The 16,920-nt window shown below is 41.6% G+C and overlaps 1 protein-coding gene across 10 annotated transcripts in view; it reads right to left on the bottom strand.

Annotated features, from left to right (window-relative positions):
- The window catches only part of LOC309629566 (uncharacterized protein), a gene marked incomplete at its 5' end in the record, with an annotated part of 203,825 nt that overhangs the window by 160,034 nt on the left and 26,871 nt on the right, over positions 1-16,920 (bottom strand). For 2 of the 10 annotated variants that reach the window (XM_082393678.1, XM_082393682.1), the window contains one exon: positions 10,637-14,002. The exons of the other annotated variants lie outside the window; for them this stretch is intronic. Coding sequence is in view for 1 of the 2 variants with exons in the window: in XM_082393682.1 (XP_082249808.1) it covers positions 13,996-14,002 (7 nt within the window). Of the gene's footprint in view, positions 1-10,636; positions 14,003-16,920 lie in introns of those variants that run through there. 10 annotated transcript variants of the gene reach the window in all.

Raw genomic sequence — 16,920 nt, 5'->3', positions numbered from 1 at the left:
AAAAACAGAGACAAAAGAATAGGGACGGGACCTGCACCTCTGGGAGGGAGCTGTGAAGGAGGAAAAGTTTCCACCCACTAGGAAGCACCTTCACTGGTGGAGACCGGGGGGTGGGTGGGGGGAAGATTCAGAGCCACGAAGGAGAGCGCAGCAACAGGGGTGCAGAGGGCAAAGCGGAGAGATTCCTGCACAGAGGATCGGTGCCGACCAGCACTCACCAGCCTGAGAGGCTTGTCTGCTCACACGCCCAGGTGGGTAGGAGCTGGGAGCTGAGGCTCAGGCTTTGGAGGTCGGACCCCAGGGAGAGGACTGGGGTTGGCTGCGTGAATACAACCTGAAGGGGGCCAGTGCACCACAGCTAGCAGGGAGGGAGTCTGGGAAAAAGTCTGGACCTGCCTAAGAGGCAAGAGACCATTGTTTTGGGGTGCGTGAGGAGAGGGGATTCCTTCCCCCTGTGCCCACAGAAGGCAGAGCACCACCTAAACGAGCTCCAAAGATGGGCACGAGCCGCGGCTATCAGTGCGGACCCCAGAGACAGGCATGAAATGCTAAGGCTGCTACTGCAGCCACCAAGAAACCTGTGTGCAAGCACAGGTCACTATCCACACCTCCCCTCCCGGGAGCCTGTGCAGCCCGCCACCGCCAGGGTCCCGTGATCCAGGGACAACTTCCCCGTGAGAACACACGGCGCGCCTCCGGCTGGTGCAACATCATGCTGGCCTCTGCTGCCGCAGACTCGCTCCTAATCCATACCTCTCCCTCCCCCCGGCCTGAGTGAGCCAGAGCCCCCTAATCAGCCGTTGCTTTAACCCCCTCCTGTCTGGGCAGGGAACAGATGCCTGAGGGTGACCTACATGCAGAGACGGGACCAAAACCACAGCTGAACCCCGGGAGCTGTGTGAACAAAGAAGAGAAAGGGAAATCTCTCCCAGCAGCCTCAGGAGCAGTGGATTAAACCTCCACAGTCAACTTGATGTACCTGCGTCTCTGGAATACCTGAACAGACAACGAATCATCCCAAAATTGAGGCAGTGGACTTTGGGAGCAACTGTAGACTTGGGGTTTGCTGTCTGTGACTGATTTGTTTCTGATTTTTCTGTTTATCTTAGTATAGCTTTTAGTGCTTGTTATCATTAGTGGATTTGTTTATTGGTTTGGTTGCTCTCTTCTTTTTATTATTATTATTTTCTTAAATTTTAATAATTAAAAACATTTTTTTAATGTTTTTTTCTTTCTTTTTTTCTCCCTTTTCTTCTGAGCCATGTGGCTGACAGGGCCTTGGTGCTCCAGCCTGGTGTCAGGCCTGAGCCTCTGAGGTGGGAGAACCGAGCTCAGGACATTGGACCACCAGAGACATCCCAGCCCCATGTAATATCAATCAGCAAGAGCTCTCCCAGAGATCTCCATCTCAATGCTAAGACCCAGCTCCACCCAACAGCCAGCAAGCTACAGTGCTGGACGCCTCATGCCAATCAACTAGCAAGACAGGAACAAAACACCACCCATTAGCAGAGAGGCTGCCTAAAATCATACTAAGTTCACAGACACCTGAAAACACACCACCGGACGTGGCCCTGCTCACCAGAAAGACAAGATCCAGCCCCACCCACCAGAACACAGGCACCAGTCCCCTCCATCAGAAACCCTACACAAGCCACTGAACCAACCTCACCCACTGGGGGCAGACACAAAAAACAACTGGAACTATGAACCTGCAGCCTGCAAAAAGAGGATCCCAAACACAGCAAGTTAAACAAAATGAGAAGACAGAGAAATATACAGCAGATGAAGGAGCAAGGTAAAAACCCAACAAACCAAACAAATGAAGAGGAAATAGGCAGTCTACCTGAAAAAGAATTCAGAGTAATGGTAGTAAAGAAGATCCAAAATCTTGGAAATAGAATGGAGACAATGCAACAAACGTTTAACAAGGACCTAGAAGAACTAAAGAGCAAACGAACAATGATGAACAACACAATAAATGAAATTAAAAATTCTCTAGAAGGAATCAATAGCAGAATAACTGAGGCAGAAGAATGGTTAAGTGACCTGGAAGATAAAATAGTGGAAATAACTACTGCAGAGCACAATAAAGAAAAAAGAATGAAAAAAACGGAGGACAGTCTCAGAGTCTCTGGATCATTAAACATACCAACATTCGAATTATAGGGGTCCCAGAAGAAGAAGAGAAAAAGAAAGGGTCTGAGAAAATATTTGAAGAGATTATAGTTGAAAACTTCCCTAAAATGGGAAAGGAAATAGTCAATCAAGTCCAGGAAGTGCAGAGAGTCCCATACAGGATTAATCCAAGGAGAAACATGCCAAGACATATATTAATCAAACTATCAAAAATTAAATACAAAGAAAAAATATTAAAAGCAGCAAGGGAAAAGCAACAAATAACATACAAGAGAATCGCCATAAGGTAACAGCTGATCTTTCAGCAGAAACTCTGCAAGCCAGAAGGGAGTGGAAGGGCATATTTAAAGTGATGAAAGGGAATAACCTACAACCAAGATTACTCTGCCCAGCAAGAATCTCATTCAGATTCGATGGAGAAGTTAAAACATTTACAGACAAGCAAATGCTAAGAGAATTCAGCACCACCAAACCAGCTTTACAACAAATGCTAAACGAACTTCTCTAGGCAGGAAACACAACAGAAGGAAAAGACCCACAAAAACAAACCCAAAACGATTAAGAAAATGGTAATAGGAACATACATATCGATAATTACCTTAAATGTAAATGGATTAAATGCTCCAACTAAAAGACACAGATTGGCTGAATGGATACAAAAACAACACCCATATATATGCTGTCTACAAGAGACCCACTTCAGACCTAGGGACACATACAGACTGAAAGTGACGGGATGGAAAAAGATATCCCATGCAAATGGAAATCAAAAGAAAGCTGGAGTAGCAATTCTCATGTCAGACAAAATAGACTCTAAAATAAAGACAGTTACAAGACACAAAGAAGGACACTACATAATGATCAAGGGATCAGTGCAAGAAGAAGATATAACAATTGTAAATATTTATGCACCCAACATAGGAGCACCTCAACACATAAGGCAAACACTAACAGCCATAAAAGGGGAAATTGACAGTAACACAATCATAGTAGGGGACTTTAACACTCCACTCTCACCAATGGACAGACCATCCAAAATGAAAATATATAAGGAAACACAAGCTTTAAATGACACATTAGATAAGATGGACTTGATATGTATAGGACATTCCATCAAAAACAACAGAATACAGTTTCTTCTCAAGTGCTCATGGAACATTCTCCAGGATAGATCATATCTTGGGTCACAAATCAAGCCTTGGGAAATTTAAGAAAATTGAAATCGTATCAAGTATCTTTTCCAACCATAACGCTATGAGACTAGATATCAATTACAGGAAACAAACTGTAAAAAATACAAACACATGGAGGCTAAACAATACACTACTAAATAACCTAGAGATCACTGAAGAAATCAAAGAGGAAATCAAAAAATACCTAGATACAAATGACAATGAAAACACTACGACCCAAAACCTATGGGATGCAGCAAAAGCAGTTATAAGAGGGAAGTTTATAGCAGTACAATCCTACCTCAAGAGCCAAGACAAATCTCAAATAAACAACCTAACCTTACATCTGAAGCAATTAGAGAAAGAAGAACAAAAAACCCCCCAAAGTTACCAGAAGGAAAGAAATCATAAAGCTCAGATCAGAAATAAATGAAAAAGAAATGAAGGAAACAATAGCAAAGATCAATAAAACTAAAAGCTGGTTCTTTGAGAAGATAAACAAAATTGATAAACCATTAGCCAGACTCATCAAGAAAAAAAGGGAGAAGACTCAAATCAACAGAAATAGAAATGAAAAAGGAGAAGTAACAACTGACACTGCAGAAATACAAAGGATCATGAGAGATTACTACAAGCAACTATATGCCAATAAAATGGACAACCTGGAAGAAATGGACAGATTCTTAGAAAAGCACAACCTTCCGAGACTGAACCAGGAAGAAATAGAAAATATAAACAGACCGATCACAAGCACTGAAACTGAAAAATCAGTGATTAAAAATTAAAAATCTTTAATGATTAAAAATCTTCCAACAAACAAAAGCCCAGGACCAGATGGCTTCACAGGCAAATTCTATCAGACATTTAGAGAAGAGCTAACACCTATCCTTCTCAAAATCTTCCAAAATATAGCAGAGGGAGGAACACTCCCCAACTCATTCTACGAGGCCACCATCACCCTGATACCAAAACCAGACAAAGATGTCACAAAAAAAGAAAACTACAGGCCAATATCACTGATGAACACAGATGCAAAAATCCTTAACAAAATACTAGAGAACAGAATCCAACAGCACATTAAAAGGATCATACACCATGATCAAGTGGGGTTTATCCCAGGAATGCAAGGATTCTTCAATATTTTCAAATCAATCAATGTGATACACCATATTAACAAACTGAAGGATAAAAACCATATGATAATCTCAATAGATGCAGAAAAAGCTTGTGATGAAATTCAACACCCATTTATGATAACTCTCCAGAAAGTAGGCATAGAGGGAACCTACCTCAACATAATAAAGGCCATATATGACAAACCCACAGCCAACATCATTCTTAATGGTGAAAAACTGAAACCATTTCCTCTAAGATCAGGAACAAGACAAGGTGGCCCACTCTCACCACTATTATTCAACATAGTTTTGGAAGTTTGAGCCACAAATATCAGAGAAGAAAAAGAAATAAAAGGAATCCAAATTGGAAAAGAAGTAAAGCTGTCACTGTTTGCAGATGACATGATACTATACATAGAGAATCCTAAAGATGCTACCAGAAAACTACTAGAGCTAATCAATGAATTTGGTAAAGTAGCAGGATACAAAATTAATGCATAGAAATCTCTTGCATTCCCATACGCTAATGATGAAAAATCTGAAAGAGAAATTAAGGAAACACTCCCATTTACCATTGCAACAAAAAGAATAAAATACCTAGGAATAAACCTACCTAGGGAGACAAAAGACCTGTATGCAGAAAACTATAAGACACTGGTGAAAGAAATTAAAGATAATACAAACAGATGGAGAGATATACTATGTTCTTGGATTGGAAGAATCAACATTGTGAAAATGATTATACTACCCAAAGCAATCTACAGATTCAGTGCAATCCCTATCAAACTACCAATGGCACTTTTCACAGAACTAGAACAAAAACTTTCACAATTTGTATGGAAACACAAAAGACCCTGAATAGCCAAAGCAATCTTGAGAAAGAAAAACGGAGCTGGAGGAATCAGGCTCCCTGACTTCAGACTATACTACAAAGCTACAGTAATCAAGACAGTATGGTGCTGGCACAAAAACAGAAATATAGATCAATGGAACAGGATAGAAAGCCCAGAGATAAACCCACGCACACATGGTCACGTTATCTTTGATAAAGAAGGCAAGAATATACAATGGAGAAAGGACAGCCTCTTCAATAAGTGGTGCTGGGAAAACTGGACAGCTACATGTAAAAGAATAAAATTAGAACACTTCCTAACACCATACACAAAAATAAACTCAAAATGGATTAAAGACCTAAATGTAAGGCCAGACACTATAAAAGTCTTAGAGGAAAACATAGGCAGAACACTCTATGACGTAAATCACAGGAAGATCCGTTTTGACCCACCTCCTAGAGTAAGGGAAATAAAGACAAAAATAACCAAATGGGATCTAATGAAACTTAAAAGCTTTTGCACAGCAAAGGAAACCATAAACAAGATGAAAAGACAACCTTCAGAATGGGAGAAAATATTTGCAGATGAAGCAACTGACAAAGGATTAATCTCCAAAATATGCAAGCAGCTCATGCACCTCAATATCAAAAAAACACACAACCCAATCCAAAAATGGGCAGAAGACGTAAAAAGACATTTCTCCAAAGAAGACATACAGATTTCCAACAAACACATGAAAGGATGCTCAACATCACTAATCATTAGAGAAATGCAAATCAAAACTACAATGAGGTATCACCTCACACTGGTCAGAATGGCCATCATCAAAAAATCTACAGGGAAGCAGCTGCATAGCATAGGGAGATCCGCTCTGTGCTTTGTGACCACCTAGAGGCATGGGATAGGGAGGGTGGGAGGGAGGGAGTTGCAAGAGGGAAGAGATATGGGGACATATGTATATGTATAACTGATTCACTTTGTTATAAAGCAGAAACTAACACACCCACTGTAAAGCAATTATAGTCCAATAAAGATGTTAAAAAAATAAATAAATAAAATAAAATGTCTTTTAGCATTAAAAAAAAAATCTACAAACAATAAATGCTGGAGAGGTTGTGGAGAAAAGGGAACCCTCTTGCATTGTTGGTGGGAATGTAAATTGATACAGCCACTATGGAGGACAGTATGGAGGCTCCTTAAAAAACTAAAAATAGAACTACCATATGACCCAGCAATCCCACTACTGGGCATATACCCTGAGAAAACCATAATTCAAAAAGAGTCATGTACCACAATGTTCACTGCAGCTCTATTTACAATAGCCAGGACATGGAAGCAATCTAAGTGTCCATCAACAGATGAATGGATAAAGAAGATGTGGCACATATATACAATGGAATATTACTCAGCCATAAAAAGAAACGAAATTGAGTTATTTGTAGTGAGGTGCATGGACCTAGAGTCTGTTATACACAGTGAAGTAAGACAGAAAGAGAAAAACAAATTCTGTATGCTAACACATATATATGGAATCTAAAAAAAAAAAAAAACAGGTTCTGATGAACCTAGGGGCAGGACAGGAATAAAGATGCAGATGTAGAGAATGGACTTGAGGACACGGGGAGGGGGAAGGGTAAGCTGGGACGAAGTGAGAGAGTGGCATGGACATATATACATTATCAAATGTAAAATAGCTAGCTAGTGGGAAGCAGCTACATAGCACAGGGAGCTCAGCTTGGTGCTTTGTGACCACCTAGAGGGTGGGATAGGGAGGGTGGGAGGGAGATGCAAGAGGGAGGGGATATGGGGATATATGTATATGTATAGCTGATTCACTTTGTTATACAGCAGAAAGTAACACAACATTGTAAAGCAATTATACTCCAATAAAGATGTTAAAAAAAAACAAACAAGAGTTACCATATGATCCTGCAATCCCACTTCTGTTCATATGTCTGGAGAAAACCATAATTCAAAAAGATACATGCAGTCCAGTGTTCATTGTGGCACTATTTACAATAGCCAAGACATGGAAGCAACGTAAATATCCATTGACAGATGAATGGATAAAGAAGATGTGGTATATATACACAATGGAATATTACTCTGCCATAAAAAAGAATGAAATAATGCCATTTGGAGCAACATGGATGGACCTAGAGAGTATCGTAGTAAATGAAGTAAGCCAGACAGAGAAAGACAAATATCATACGATATCACTTATATGTGAAATCTAAAAAAAAAAAAAAAAATGGACTTATTTCAAAACAGAAAGAGACTTACAGACACTGAAAACAAACTTATGATTACCGAAGGGGACAGGGGGACAGAGGGAGGGATAAATTAGGAGGTTGGGATTAACATACACATTACTATACATAAAATAGATAACAGGGACTTCCCTGGTGGTCCAGTGGTTAAGACTCCGTTCTCCCAATGCAGGGGGCCCGGGTTTGATCCCTGGTTAGGGAACTAGATCCTGCATTCTGCAACTAAAGATCCCCATGCCGCAACTACAAAAAGATCCCGCATGCCACAGAGAAGATCCCACGTGCTGCAACTAAGACCCGGCGCAGCCAAATAAATAAATAAATATTTTAAAAAATCGATAACCAACAAGGACCTAGTGTATAACTGTATAGCACAGGGAACTGTACTCAGTATTTTGTAATAACCTATAAGGGAAAAGAATCTGAAAAAAATATATATATATGAATCAACTGTGCTATACACCTGAAACTAACACGATATTGTAAATCAACTATACTTCAATTAAAAAATAATAAACAGAAAAAGTTAAATAAATGTTTAAAAATAACCCCCCAAATAAGCCAATTTCTTAAAATCAGTCTGTCTTATGTATATCACACACACACACGCACACACACACAGACACACATACACACAAATACCTACATACATCATATATACACACATCCTATTGGTTCTATGTCTCTGGAGAACTATGGCTGATACAGCCATTTTGCAGGATAAAAACAGCAGTCTGCTTTCTCAGGAACTTAGTTTTAAGGGCTATATAAAAGGCTGGAATTTAGTATTGCCAAGATTACTCTCATGCATCTTAAGTTCTCAATTAGGGACCATCTTTACACAGTATGTTAATGAGGGATATATTGGCTGTCCAGGGCAGTCCTTTGCCCTGATCCCAGAGATGAGCAAATTGCTGTTTCTGTGTCTTTGTTTTCAACTGAGCATCAGTTAAAGTAATTGCTTTGGTATTCAGGGCCTTATTATAGAAAAAAGAAATATATACTTAAAATAGTAGAATCACATTCACAAGGTGAGATCCTCACACCATGAGAGTTACCTAGAAACTGAAATCTTGTGAAGGAATATTTGATTCAAATCTCCAATCTTCCTCCTACTCTAGGCCATAAACTTATTGATGGGAATAGCAGGCAAAAATCTTCATGATGTAAATTCATATTCTCGCTGTCTCTGTCTCTCTCTCTCTCCTTGCCCCTGTCCCCAATATGCATATATAATTGATTTCATGTGAGTTATATGTAAATGTACGTTGGATGTGACTTTACATTAAGAGTGATGGTCTGGGCTGCTGTCAGATTTACTGAACAAATTTCCTGAGACTACGGTGCACTATTAAAGTGGCCTGATTTTGCATTATAAGCCCTCTTTATAACTGTCCCCAAAGGAGTTATCAATAATTTCAGTTTGGATAGAAATGTGAAAGAGACCTCTCCAATCTTGACACAAAAATGCCAGCATAGGTAGACCCATGGAAAGTCTGTCTTAAAAACTGCAGACTGGACTCTTGCAACCATCAGTCTAAATTCAAATGCTTCCAAAGAATAAAGAAAATGAAACAGTTGACCTCCTGGTGAACAGAAGCCCCATCACTTCATATACTACTGAAAAATCACAAATGGAATCTACTTTTAGCATATAAACAATGTTTATAGAGATGAAAAAGTAATTATGCTTATACTAAAAAATAATATCCTTAATGTTTATTTATTGTCATAACACTGGCAGAAGAGTTTGGCCATGATTCCTAGTAGGCATCTAGTTTTTCTGGTATGTACATCTCACGTGAGACATAAAATACACAGACGATACATGGATTCACTGGGAAGACGCAGCTTCATTCTTCTTATCTTCTCTCATTTGAGTCTAAAGAAAATTTCAAGTGTAGTTCTGTGCATACCAAAAGAGACTGGAAAATTCTGATAAACGTCCTGTTATTTTTCTTCTCAAACCTCTTTGTATGAAGCTAAGTTTTCTTTTTTTTTCTTTTTTCTTTTAGTAGTTCTGGAGTTATCATCAGAGGTCTAATTTAACTCTGGTAACGTTTTTATATTAATATGAAACTGTGGTAGCCAGCTTCTAGCATGGACCCTATGATCCTTGCCTCCTGCTGTCCACACCCTTGTGTTGTCCCCTCCTACCCTGGGCCAACCTATGTGATCAACAGAATACTGTGAACATGGCGGTATGTGGCTTCCAAGGCTGGATCATAAAATATACTGCTGCTCTGCTTCGCTCTCCTGGATCACTGGCTCTGAGGGAAGCCAGCCGCCATGTTGTGAGGACACTCGAGCAGCCCTGGGTAGAGGCCCACGTGCAGAGGTCCTGAGGCTGTCCCACCTTGCAGCCGAGTGAGGGAGCCACCATGCAAGCACACCCTGTAGCTCCGGTCGAGGCCCGGCCTAAGAGGGACCTTAAGCCAGAACTGCCTCACCAAGCCACTCTGGAAATCCTGAGCCACAGATATCGTGAGAGATAATAAACGACTGTTGCTGTTTTAAGCCATGACATATGAGGTGACCTGTTAGCACTGGGAATGAAAAAATGTGGCCTGCCAACAAAGGATGCCGCAGCTGTCAAGCCACTACAGCAGCCCCAGCAGTGAGCCCTGAGACGATTCAGGATGGAGACAAACGTGCTGCCCGCCGCCAAGCCCTCAGCCACTGTAGCTCCCCCCAGCGGCGCACCCCCGAGGGGACTCGGGATGGGAAAGCACAGGATACTGGTCCTAGAGAGCTGAGGTGCATATCTAAGGAATGATTCCAATGAGCACAGACTCTTGCATTTTCCCGTACATAGAAAAGTGCTCAGTGCTTTAACTTGAGATGTCTGGTTTTCTTTAATTAACAGTAATCTTTTGATGTTCCCACTACATGGTCTTTGTTGCAGAAACCCCTGTATATCCTGGCTCCTCCTTCACCTCTTCGGACCAGTCCCTCAGAGCTATCCAAGAAGCTGCCTCCCGGGCTTGAAGTCCTGAGAAAGACTGCCAAATAAAACATAATTCTCAACTTTGAGCTTGTGTTGTTTTTTTTTTCAGTCGACAGCAGCAGTACATAAGTAATACAGAGACTTTTATTTTTTCATTTCATTTCATTTCGTTTCATTTCGTTTCATTTCATTTTAATTTATTGCCCCGCCAGGCAGCATGAGGAATCTTAGTTCCCCAACCAGGGATCTAACCCATGCCCCATGCGTTGGGAGAACAGAGTCTTAACCAGTGGACCACCAGGGAAGTCCCCAAGGTTTTACTTTAAAAATCAGTTACATGGTGGCAAAACGAAACTAATCATGCATGATATCCATTTCTGTGGTTTATAATTGCTATACTTCTTGCACTTTTATTCTTTGGTTGTCTCAGCGCCTGGATACATTTCCGGATATTGAAAACTAAGTACAATTACAAAAATATGTTTCAGTCCAAGATCTGAATCTGGAAATTATAAACATCTGTAGTCTTAGTAGATGATTGGTTTATTAGGAAAGGATGTAACTCAGGAACAGCCAGAGTGTAAGGGGTGGAGGGGCAGAGAGCTGGCGGTGGGAAGGTGCGGGTGGGACACGTGGGTTCCTGTGGATGTACTGCTGAGTGAGGTAGGAAGCCACTAAGGCTGCAGGGCAGAAAAGAGATGCTGTAAATTTAAAAACTGAAAATTAAGTGTCAGTGAGGATGTGGGGACTCAGAGACTCCTGTGCACAGCTGCGGGTGTATAACCAAGTTCATTCAGTCCGGAGGCGAGTGCCTCAGAACACTGAGGAGTTAAGTGTGCAGGTGCCCATCACATGTCAAGTTCATTTTGTACAGAGGCACAGAGAAATATGTATGAGAAGGTACATCCTGGTAGCAAAGTGAATTAGAGTCTTCCAGAGAAGCAGAACCAGTGAGACGTATATGTGTGTTTACTGTAAGGAACTGGCTCACGTGATTATGGAGGCTGACAAGTCTCAAGGTCTGCACTGAGCAAGCTGGGGACCCAGGAGAGTGGATGAGGAAGGTCTAGCCTAAGACCCGGGAGACAAGATGGTGGAGCAGAAGGGCAGGAGCCCCCCCCACGAAAACATCAAAATCACGACTAACTGCTGAACAACCATGGACCAAAAAATCACTGGAACCTACCAGAAAAGATATCCTATATCCAAAGACAAAGAAGAAGCCACAGTGATACAGTAGGCGGGGCACAATCACGATAAAATCAAATCCCATACCCGCCAGGTGGGTGACCCACAAACTGGAAAATAATTACACTGTAGAGGTTTTCCCACAGGAGTGAAAGTCCTTATCCCCATGTCAGCCTTCCCAGCCTGGGGTCTGGCATTGGGAGGAGGAGCCCCCAGAGCATTTGGCTTTGAAAGCCAGCTGGGCTTGACTGCAGGAATTCCGCAGGACTGGGGGAAACAGAGACTCCACTCTTGGAGGGTGCACACAAGGTCTCGTGTGCACCAGGACCCAGGGGAAAAAGCAGTGGTCTCCTAAGAGCCTGGGCCAGACCTACGTGCTGGTATTAGGGGTCTCCTGTGGAGGCAGAGGGTGGCTGTGGCTCAGCATGGGGACAAAAGCCTAAGACCCAGGAGAGCCGGTGTTGTATGTTGCAGGTGAGGGCAGGAGAAGACTGACGTCCCAGCTCAAGCACTCAGGGAGAAGTTCCCCCTTATGCAGCCGTTTTGTTCTATTCAGGTCTTCAACTGACTGGATGATGCCCACCCACACTAGGGAGGGCGATCTCCTTTACTCAGTTTACCAATTCGACTGTTAATCTCATCCAAAACACCCCACAGACAAACCCAGAATTATGTTTGACTAAATGTCTGGGCACCTTCTGGCCCAGTCAGATTGACAGATAAAATTAACCCTCTGGGCTTCCCTGGTGGCGCAATGGTTAAGAATCCGTCTGCCAATGCAGGGGACACGGGTTCGAGCCCTGGTCCGGGAAGATCCCACATGCCGCGGAGCAACTAAGCCCGTGCACCACAACTACTGAGCCTGCGCTCTAGAGCCCGCGAGCCACAACTACTGAGCCCCTGTGCCACAACTACTGAAGCCCGCGCGCCTAGAGCCCGTGTTCTGCAACAAGAGAAGCCACCGCAATGAGAAGCCCACACACCGCAACGAAGAGTAGCCCCCACTCGCCACAACTAGAGAAAGCCCACACGCAGCAACAAGGACCCAACGCAGCCAAAAATAAATAAAATAAATAAATTTAAAATATATATATAAATATTAAAAAAATAATTAACCCTCACACAAAGTACTGGCAGTAACCTTGGTGCCCAACCCAAGGGGATTTATAATTGAAGTGTAGTAGACGAAAGTTTAAAGTGTAGTGCTCACCAGTTAAAAGTAATAAAACTGTTTCACATCGCAACATGGATAAAACAGAAAATTATGAGTTAACAAGGTAAAAAACAAAACAAAAATACAGCTGTCCCTTTGTACCTGCAGGAGATTGGTTTCAGGACCCTCAGCAGATACTAAAATCCAAGGATGCTCAAATCCCTTATACAAAATGGCGTAGTATTTGCATATAACCTACCCACACCCTTCCGTATACTTTAAATCGTCTTTAGATTACTTATAATACTTAATACAATGTAAACACTATGTAAATAGTTGTAAGTACAATGTAAATGCTAGTTTCTGCCACACAGCAAATTCAAGTTTTGATTTTTGTAATTTTTGTAATTTTCTTTTTTTTTGGAATATTTTTGGTCTATGGTTATTTGAATCCACAGATGCAGAACCTGAGGCTATAGAGGTCTGACTATAATCCTATTTTTATTTGCAACCCTAGAATGAGACCTAAAAAAATCTGCTCCCCCAAACCATGAACTCATTATGATATTCAACCAAAAGAGAAAGTTCCTCCCCAAGAAGAATGCGTTTGTCACCACTGGAGGTAGCTATTGCTCCAACTCCTTACTCTGAAAAATGATCATTGAAGGGAAATAACTGAATAATTATCTTGCCTTCACTTTAGGAACTATATTTCAGGGTGACCAAATAGGCCTGAATGATGAGAAAGGGCTCTGTTTTACAGAAGGATACTGTAACCGAAAGTGGGGTCCAGCTGCTCGCTGCTCAAAAGCCAATAAAGAGGCAAAGTTGGTGGAAAGGAAAGTTTGCTTTATTTTGGATGTCAGCAATGGGGGTGGAGCGGACTCCTGTCCAAAGGCCGACTCCCCCCACAAATGACAATCAGGGGGCAAGAGCTTTCACAGACGGAGGGAGCAGGCTACGTGCAGAAACAGCACAGGCAGCTCTGACGGTCACCTTGAACTTGGTCATCGGTGGTCTGACCAGCGTCATCTTGATTGTTTTAAGTACAGTTAATCTTCAGTTCCAGGGTCGGTTTGTTCCCATTTCCCTGAGGCCAATTCTTGGAATTGTGGCAGCTTACGTCGTGGCTACAGTCTGGTCATCATGTAGTTAACTTCTCCCGCCTGGCGGGGGTTTCAGTATCTATAAGACAGCTCACAGGATACTGCTCAGAATATCATCTATAGCCCTTGAGAAGGAACTAATGGTCCTTGACTATGCTTAATGACTAAATTATTATTATTTAGTCTTGTTGGACTGTTTTCCTTTGTTTCTGCATCTTCTCACTTCTCTGATTAAACGTATTCTTTGGCTAAAGTTTTTTCACAGACAAAAGGCAGGCTGAGGACATGGGGTGGGGCAAGGACCATAGGGTCCTGTTCTGTTTCAATATCAGCTAATTAATGTGGAAAAATCATAGTATAAAATCACCACTTTGCAAACTCTGATAAAATAATTGATTCAGGCAACATTAATCAATAGATGAGAAAACCTTTGGGTGAAAGACTGATGGGGGACAGAGTGTCAAGTGTCATGCCAGAGGATACTTGCTGGTTGAAAGAGGGAAACACAATTCTTCCATGAGGGATCTGGCTCTCATCACCAGAACTCACCAAATCTTAGCATCATTAGTAATGGCGCAACTGGATATTTTGAGCATCCTGGTGTGTTGAAATACAAAGCACAAGACACTGCACTGATGTATTCTTACTTCAATATTTAATATTTTTGTTAATATTTTGTTTAACATTTTCGTTAAGTCTGAGTAGGATTTTAGGTCTAAATTCCAGGTGACAGGAAGTAAAGGAGATAGGTTAAATGACCCCATGAGGGAGCAACCAACCAAATCTAAAATGTGGGACATTTTGCAGGAAAACTGATTTGGCTTTCTCAATAAGACACCGGCATTTAACGCAGGAAAAGCAGGGAATTGTCCTACATGAACTCAAACAAACCAACTGTAATAAAGTGGTTGTTTAAGGACAAGTGGGAAAATTCGAACATGTGTTGTGTGCAAAATGGTATTAGGGAATTAATTTTCTGATGTGTGACAAAGGAATTATGGTTCTGAAAGGCGCTGTCCTCTTTATTTAGGGTTGAGACGCTATGATGTTTGTAATTTACTTTAAAATGCTTCAGGAAATTATATAGAACAAAATAGGAAGCAAAAAAGGGGCAAAATGATCATTGTTGAATCTAAGGGATGGGTTCATTCAGTCATTCTCTGTACTTTTCTGAATATTTGAAAAACTTCATATACAAAAGTTAAAAGGGGTCTGTGGGGCTCCTGGGAAGAAGAAATTCAGAGGTTTTAGGAATCATTTAACATTTGAAAACTCACATCCAAACAGAAATTGATGGGTATAATTCTTACTGATATACTTATCTTTGCATTAAGCCTGTTTCAGAAAGACTGTTCACTCAGTCCAGGAAGACAACATAACTAACAGTTGTTTGAGAGAAATTCAGGGTCATGAAAGCAAACTGGCCAGGCCCTTGGTGCTCAAGAGTGCATCAGACCAGGGACCAGAGCCTTGGGTTCTAACCCTGGGGCTGCCAAGTGTTATTTCCTCTCACTTGAGCCTGAGTGTTCTTGCTCCAAAACGGGAGCATCTATTCAACTCCACGAACATTTCTTAACCATGTGCAGTGTTCCAGCACTGGGTTAGGTGCTGCTGGAATGAAGATTGATCCTATGGCGCTTCTCATTCAGTAGGAAAGACAGGCAGGAAAGGCAGTAGGAAAGACAGACAGGAAAGGTCAAGCCAGGGAGTTCTCTGGTGGTCTAGTGGTTAGGATTTGGCGCTTTCACTGCCGTGGCCCGGGTTCAGTCCCTGGTCGGGGAATTGAAATCCCGCAAGCCATGCGGTGCGGCCAAAATTTTAAAAAATAAAAGGCCAAGCCAGCTAGGCGCCGATCAGACTATGAAGGCGGACAATCAAAGCACAGCAAAGATTACTCAGAATTCAAGCAGATACTACTGGTATTTTGTTATAGCAGCCCAAACAGACTAAGACAGGTGCATAAAATAAAATACATAGGATTGCAAAGGAAACATTGTTGAAACTCTACTTCCAAAATGTACTTCAAATTTGTGATATGTAATATATTTGCTCTTTTGTTAATGCGTTAAATAACAAGCTCTAGTGATGAATCTAATTAACTGCTCTGATTTCAAAGGAGTGATGAGTATAAATAATATTCTGCATCAGATGCAATGTGATATGAAATGTCTGGAGTCTCCATGGGTTACATGGCCACTGGTACTGCTTTGGTTTGTTGTCTCATTCATAATTGAAGAGGATGCTCAATTTCAGTCGGAGGTTGGTGAAAATAATGACCTAATTTCTCTCCCAGCTGAGTTTAAGACCCCCTGAATTCTATCCAAGGACCCCTTGAGGACACCAGTTAAGAACTGAGGGACTTCCCTGGTGGTCCAGTGGCTAAGACTCCTCTCTTCCAGGGCTTGCATTGCAGGGGGTGTGGGTTCGATCCCTGGTTGGGGAACTAAGATCCCACATGCCCCGTAGCCAAAAACAAAAACAAAAAAAACCTCATGAGTGTGAAGCTATCTTACTTACCCTGAAAAGAGGTATAGCACGAATGGCTGTAACTTTAGGATCTTGCTGAGTTCAGGGGAGACTCATTTTCTTTGAAAGGTCCAAGTTTATTAACTGATTCTTTTGGGTGAGTTAGTTTGGGAGCAGGAGATTCACCTAGGCTCCCAGTATCTCCCTACAGCTGAGTTATTAATTGTACAGAGGGAAAAATACCTTTATAGTGGGGAACTATCCCAGACATCATAATGTAAATGACCACCGCAAGTGTCCAACGTTTAAAAATATTAGTAGTAGGACACACTGAGATCACGTCACTCCAGACACAAAATGTGTAACCAGAATAAACTCAAGTAAATAATCAGATAAACCCAAATCGAGGGACCCTGTACACTATTATGTACCTCTTCTCTTCAAAAATGTCCATGTCATGACAAGGAAAGGCTGAGGAACTGTTCCAGATTATAGGAGATTAAAGAAGTTGACAATGAAATGTCTTGCTTA

The sequence above is a fragment of the Balaenoptera borealis genome, assembly GCF_965194805.1.
Source record: "Balaenoptera borealis genome assembly, chromosome: 5".
NCBI classification, from domain to species: Eukaryota; Metazoa; Chordata; class Mammalia; order Artiodactyla; family Balaenopteridae; genus Balaenoptera; species Balaenoptera borealis.
This window is presented reverse-complemented; position numbering and strand designations above follow the sequence as displayed.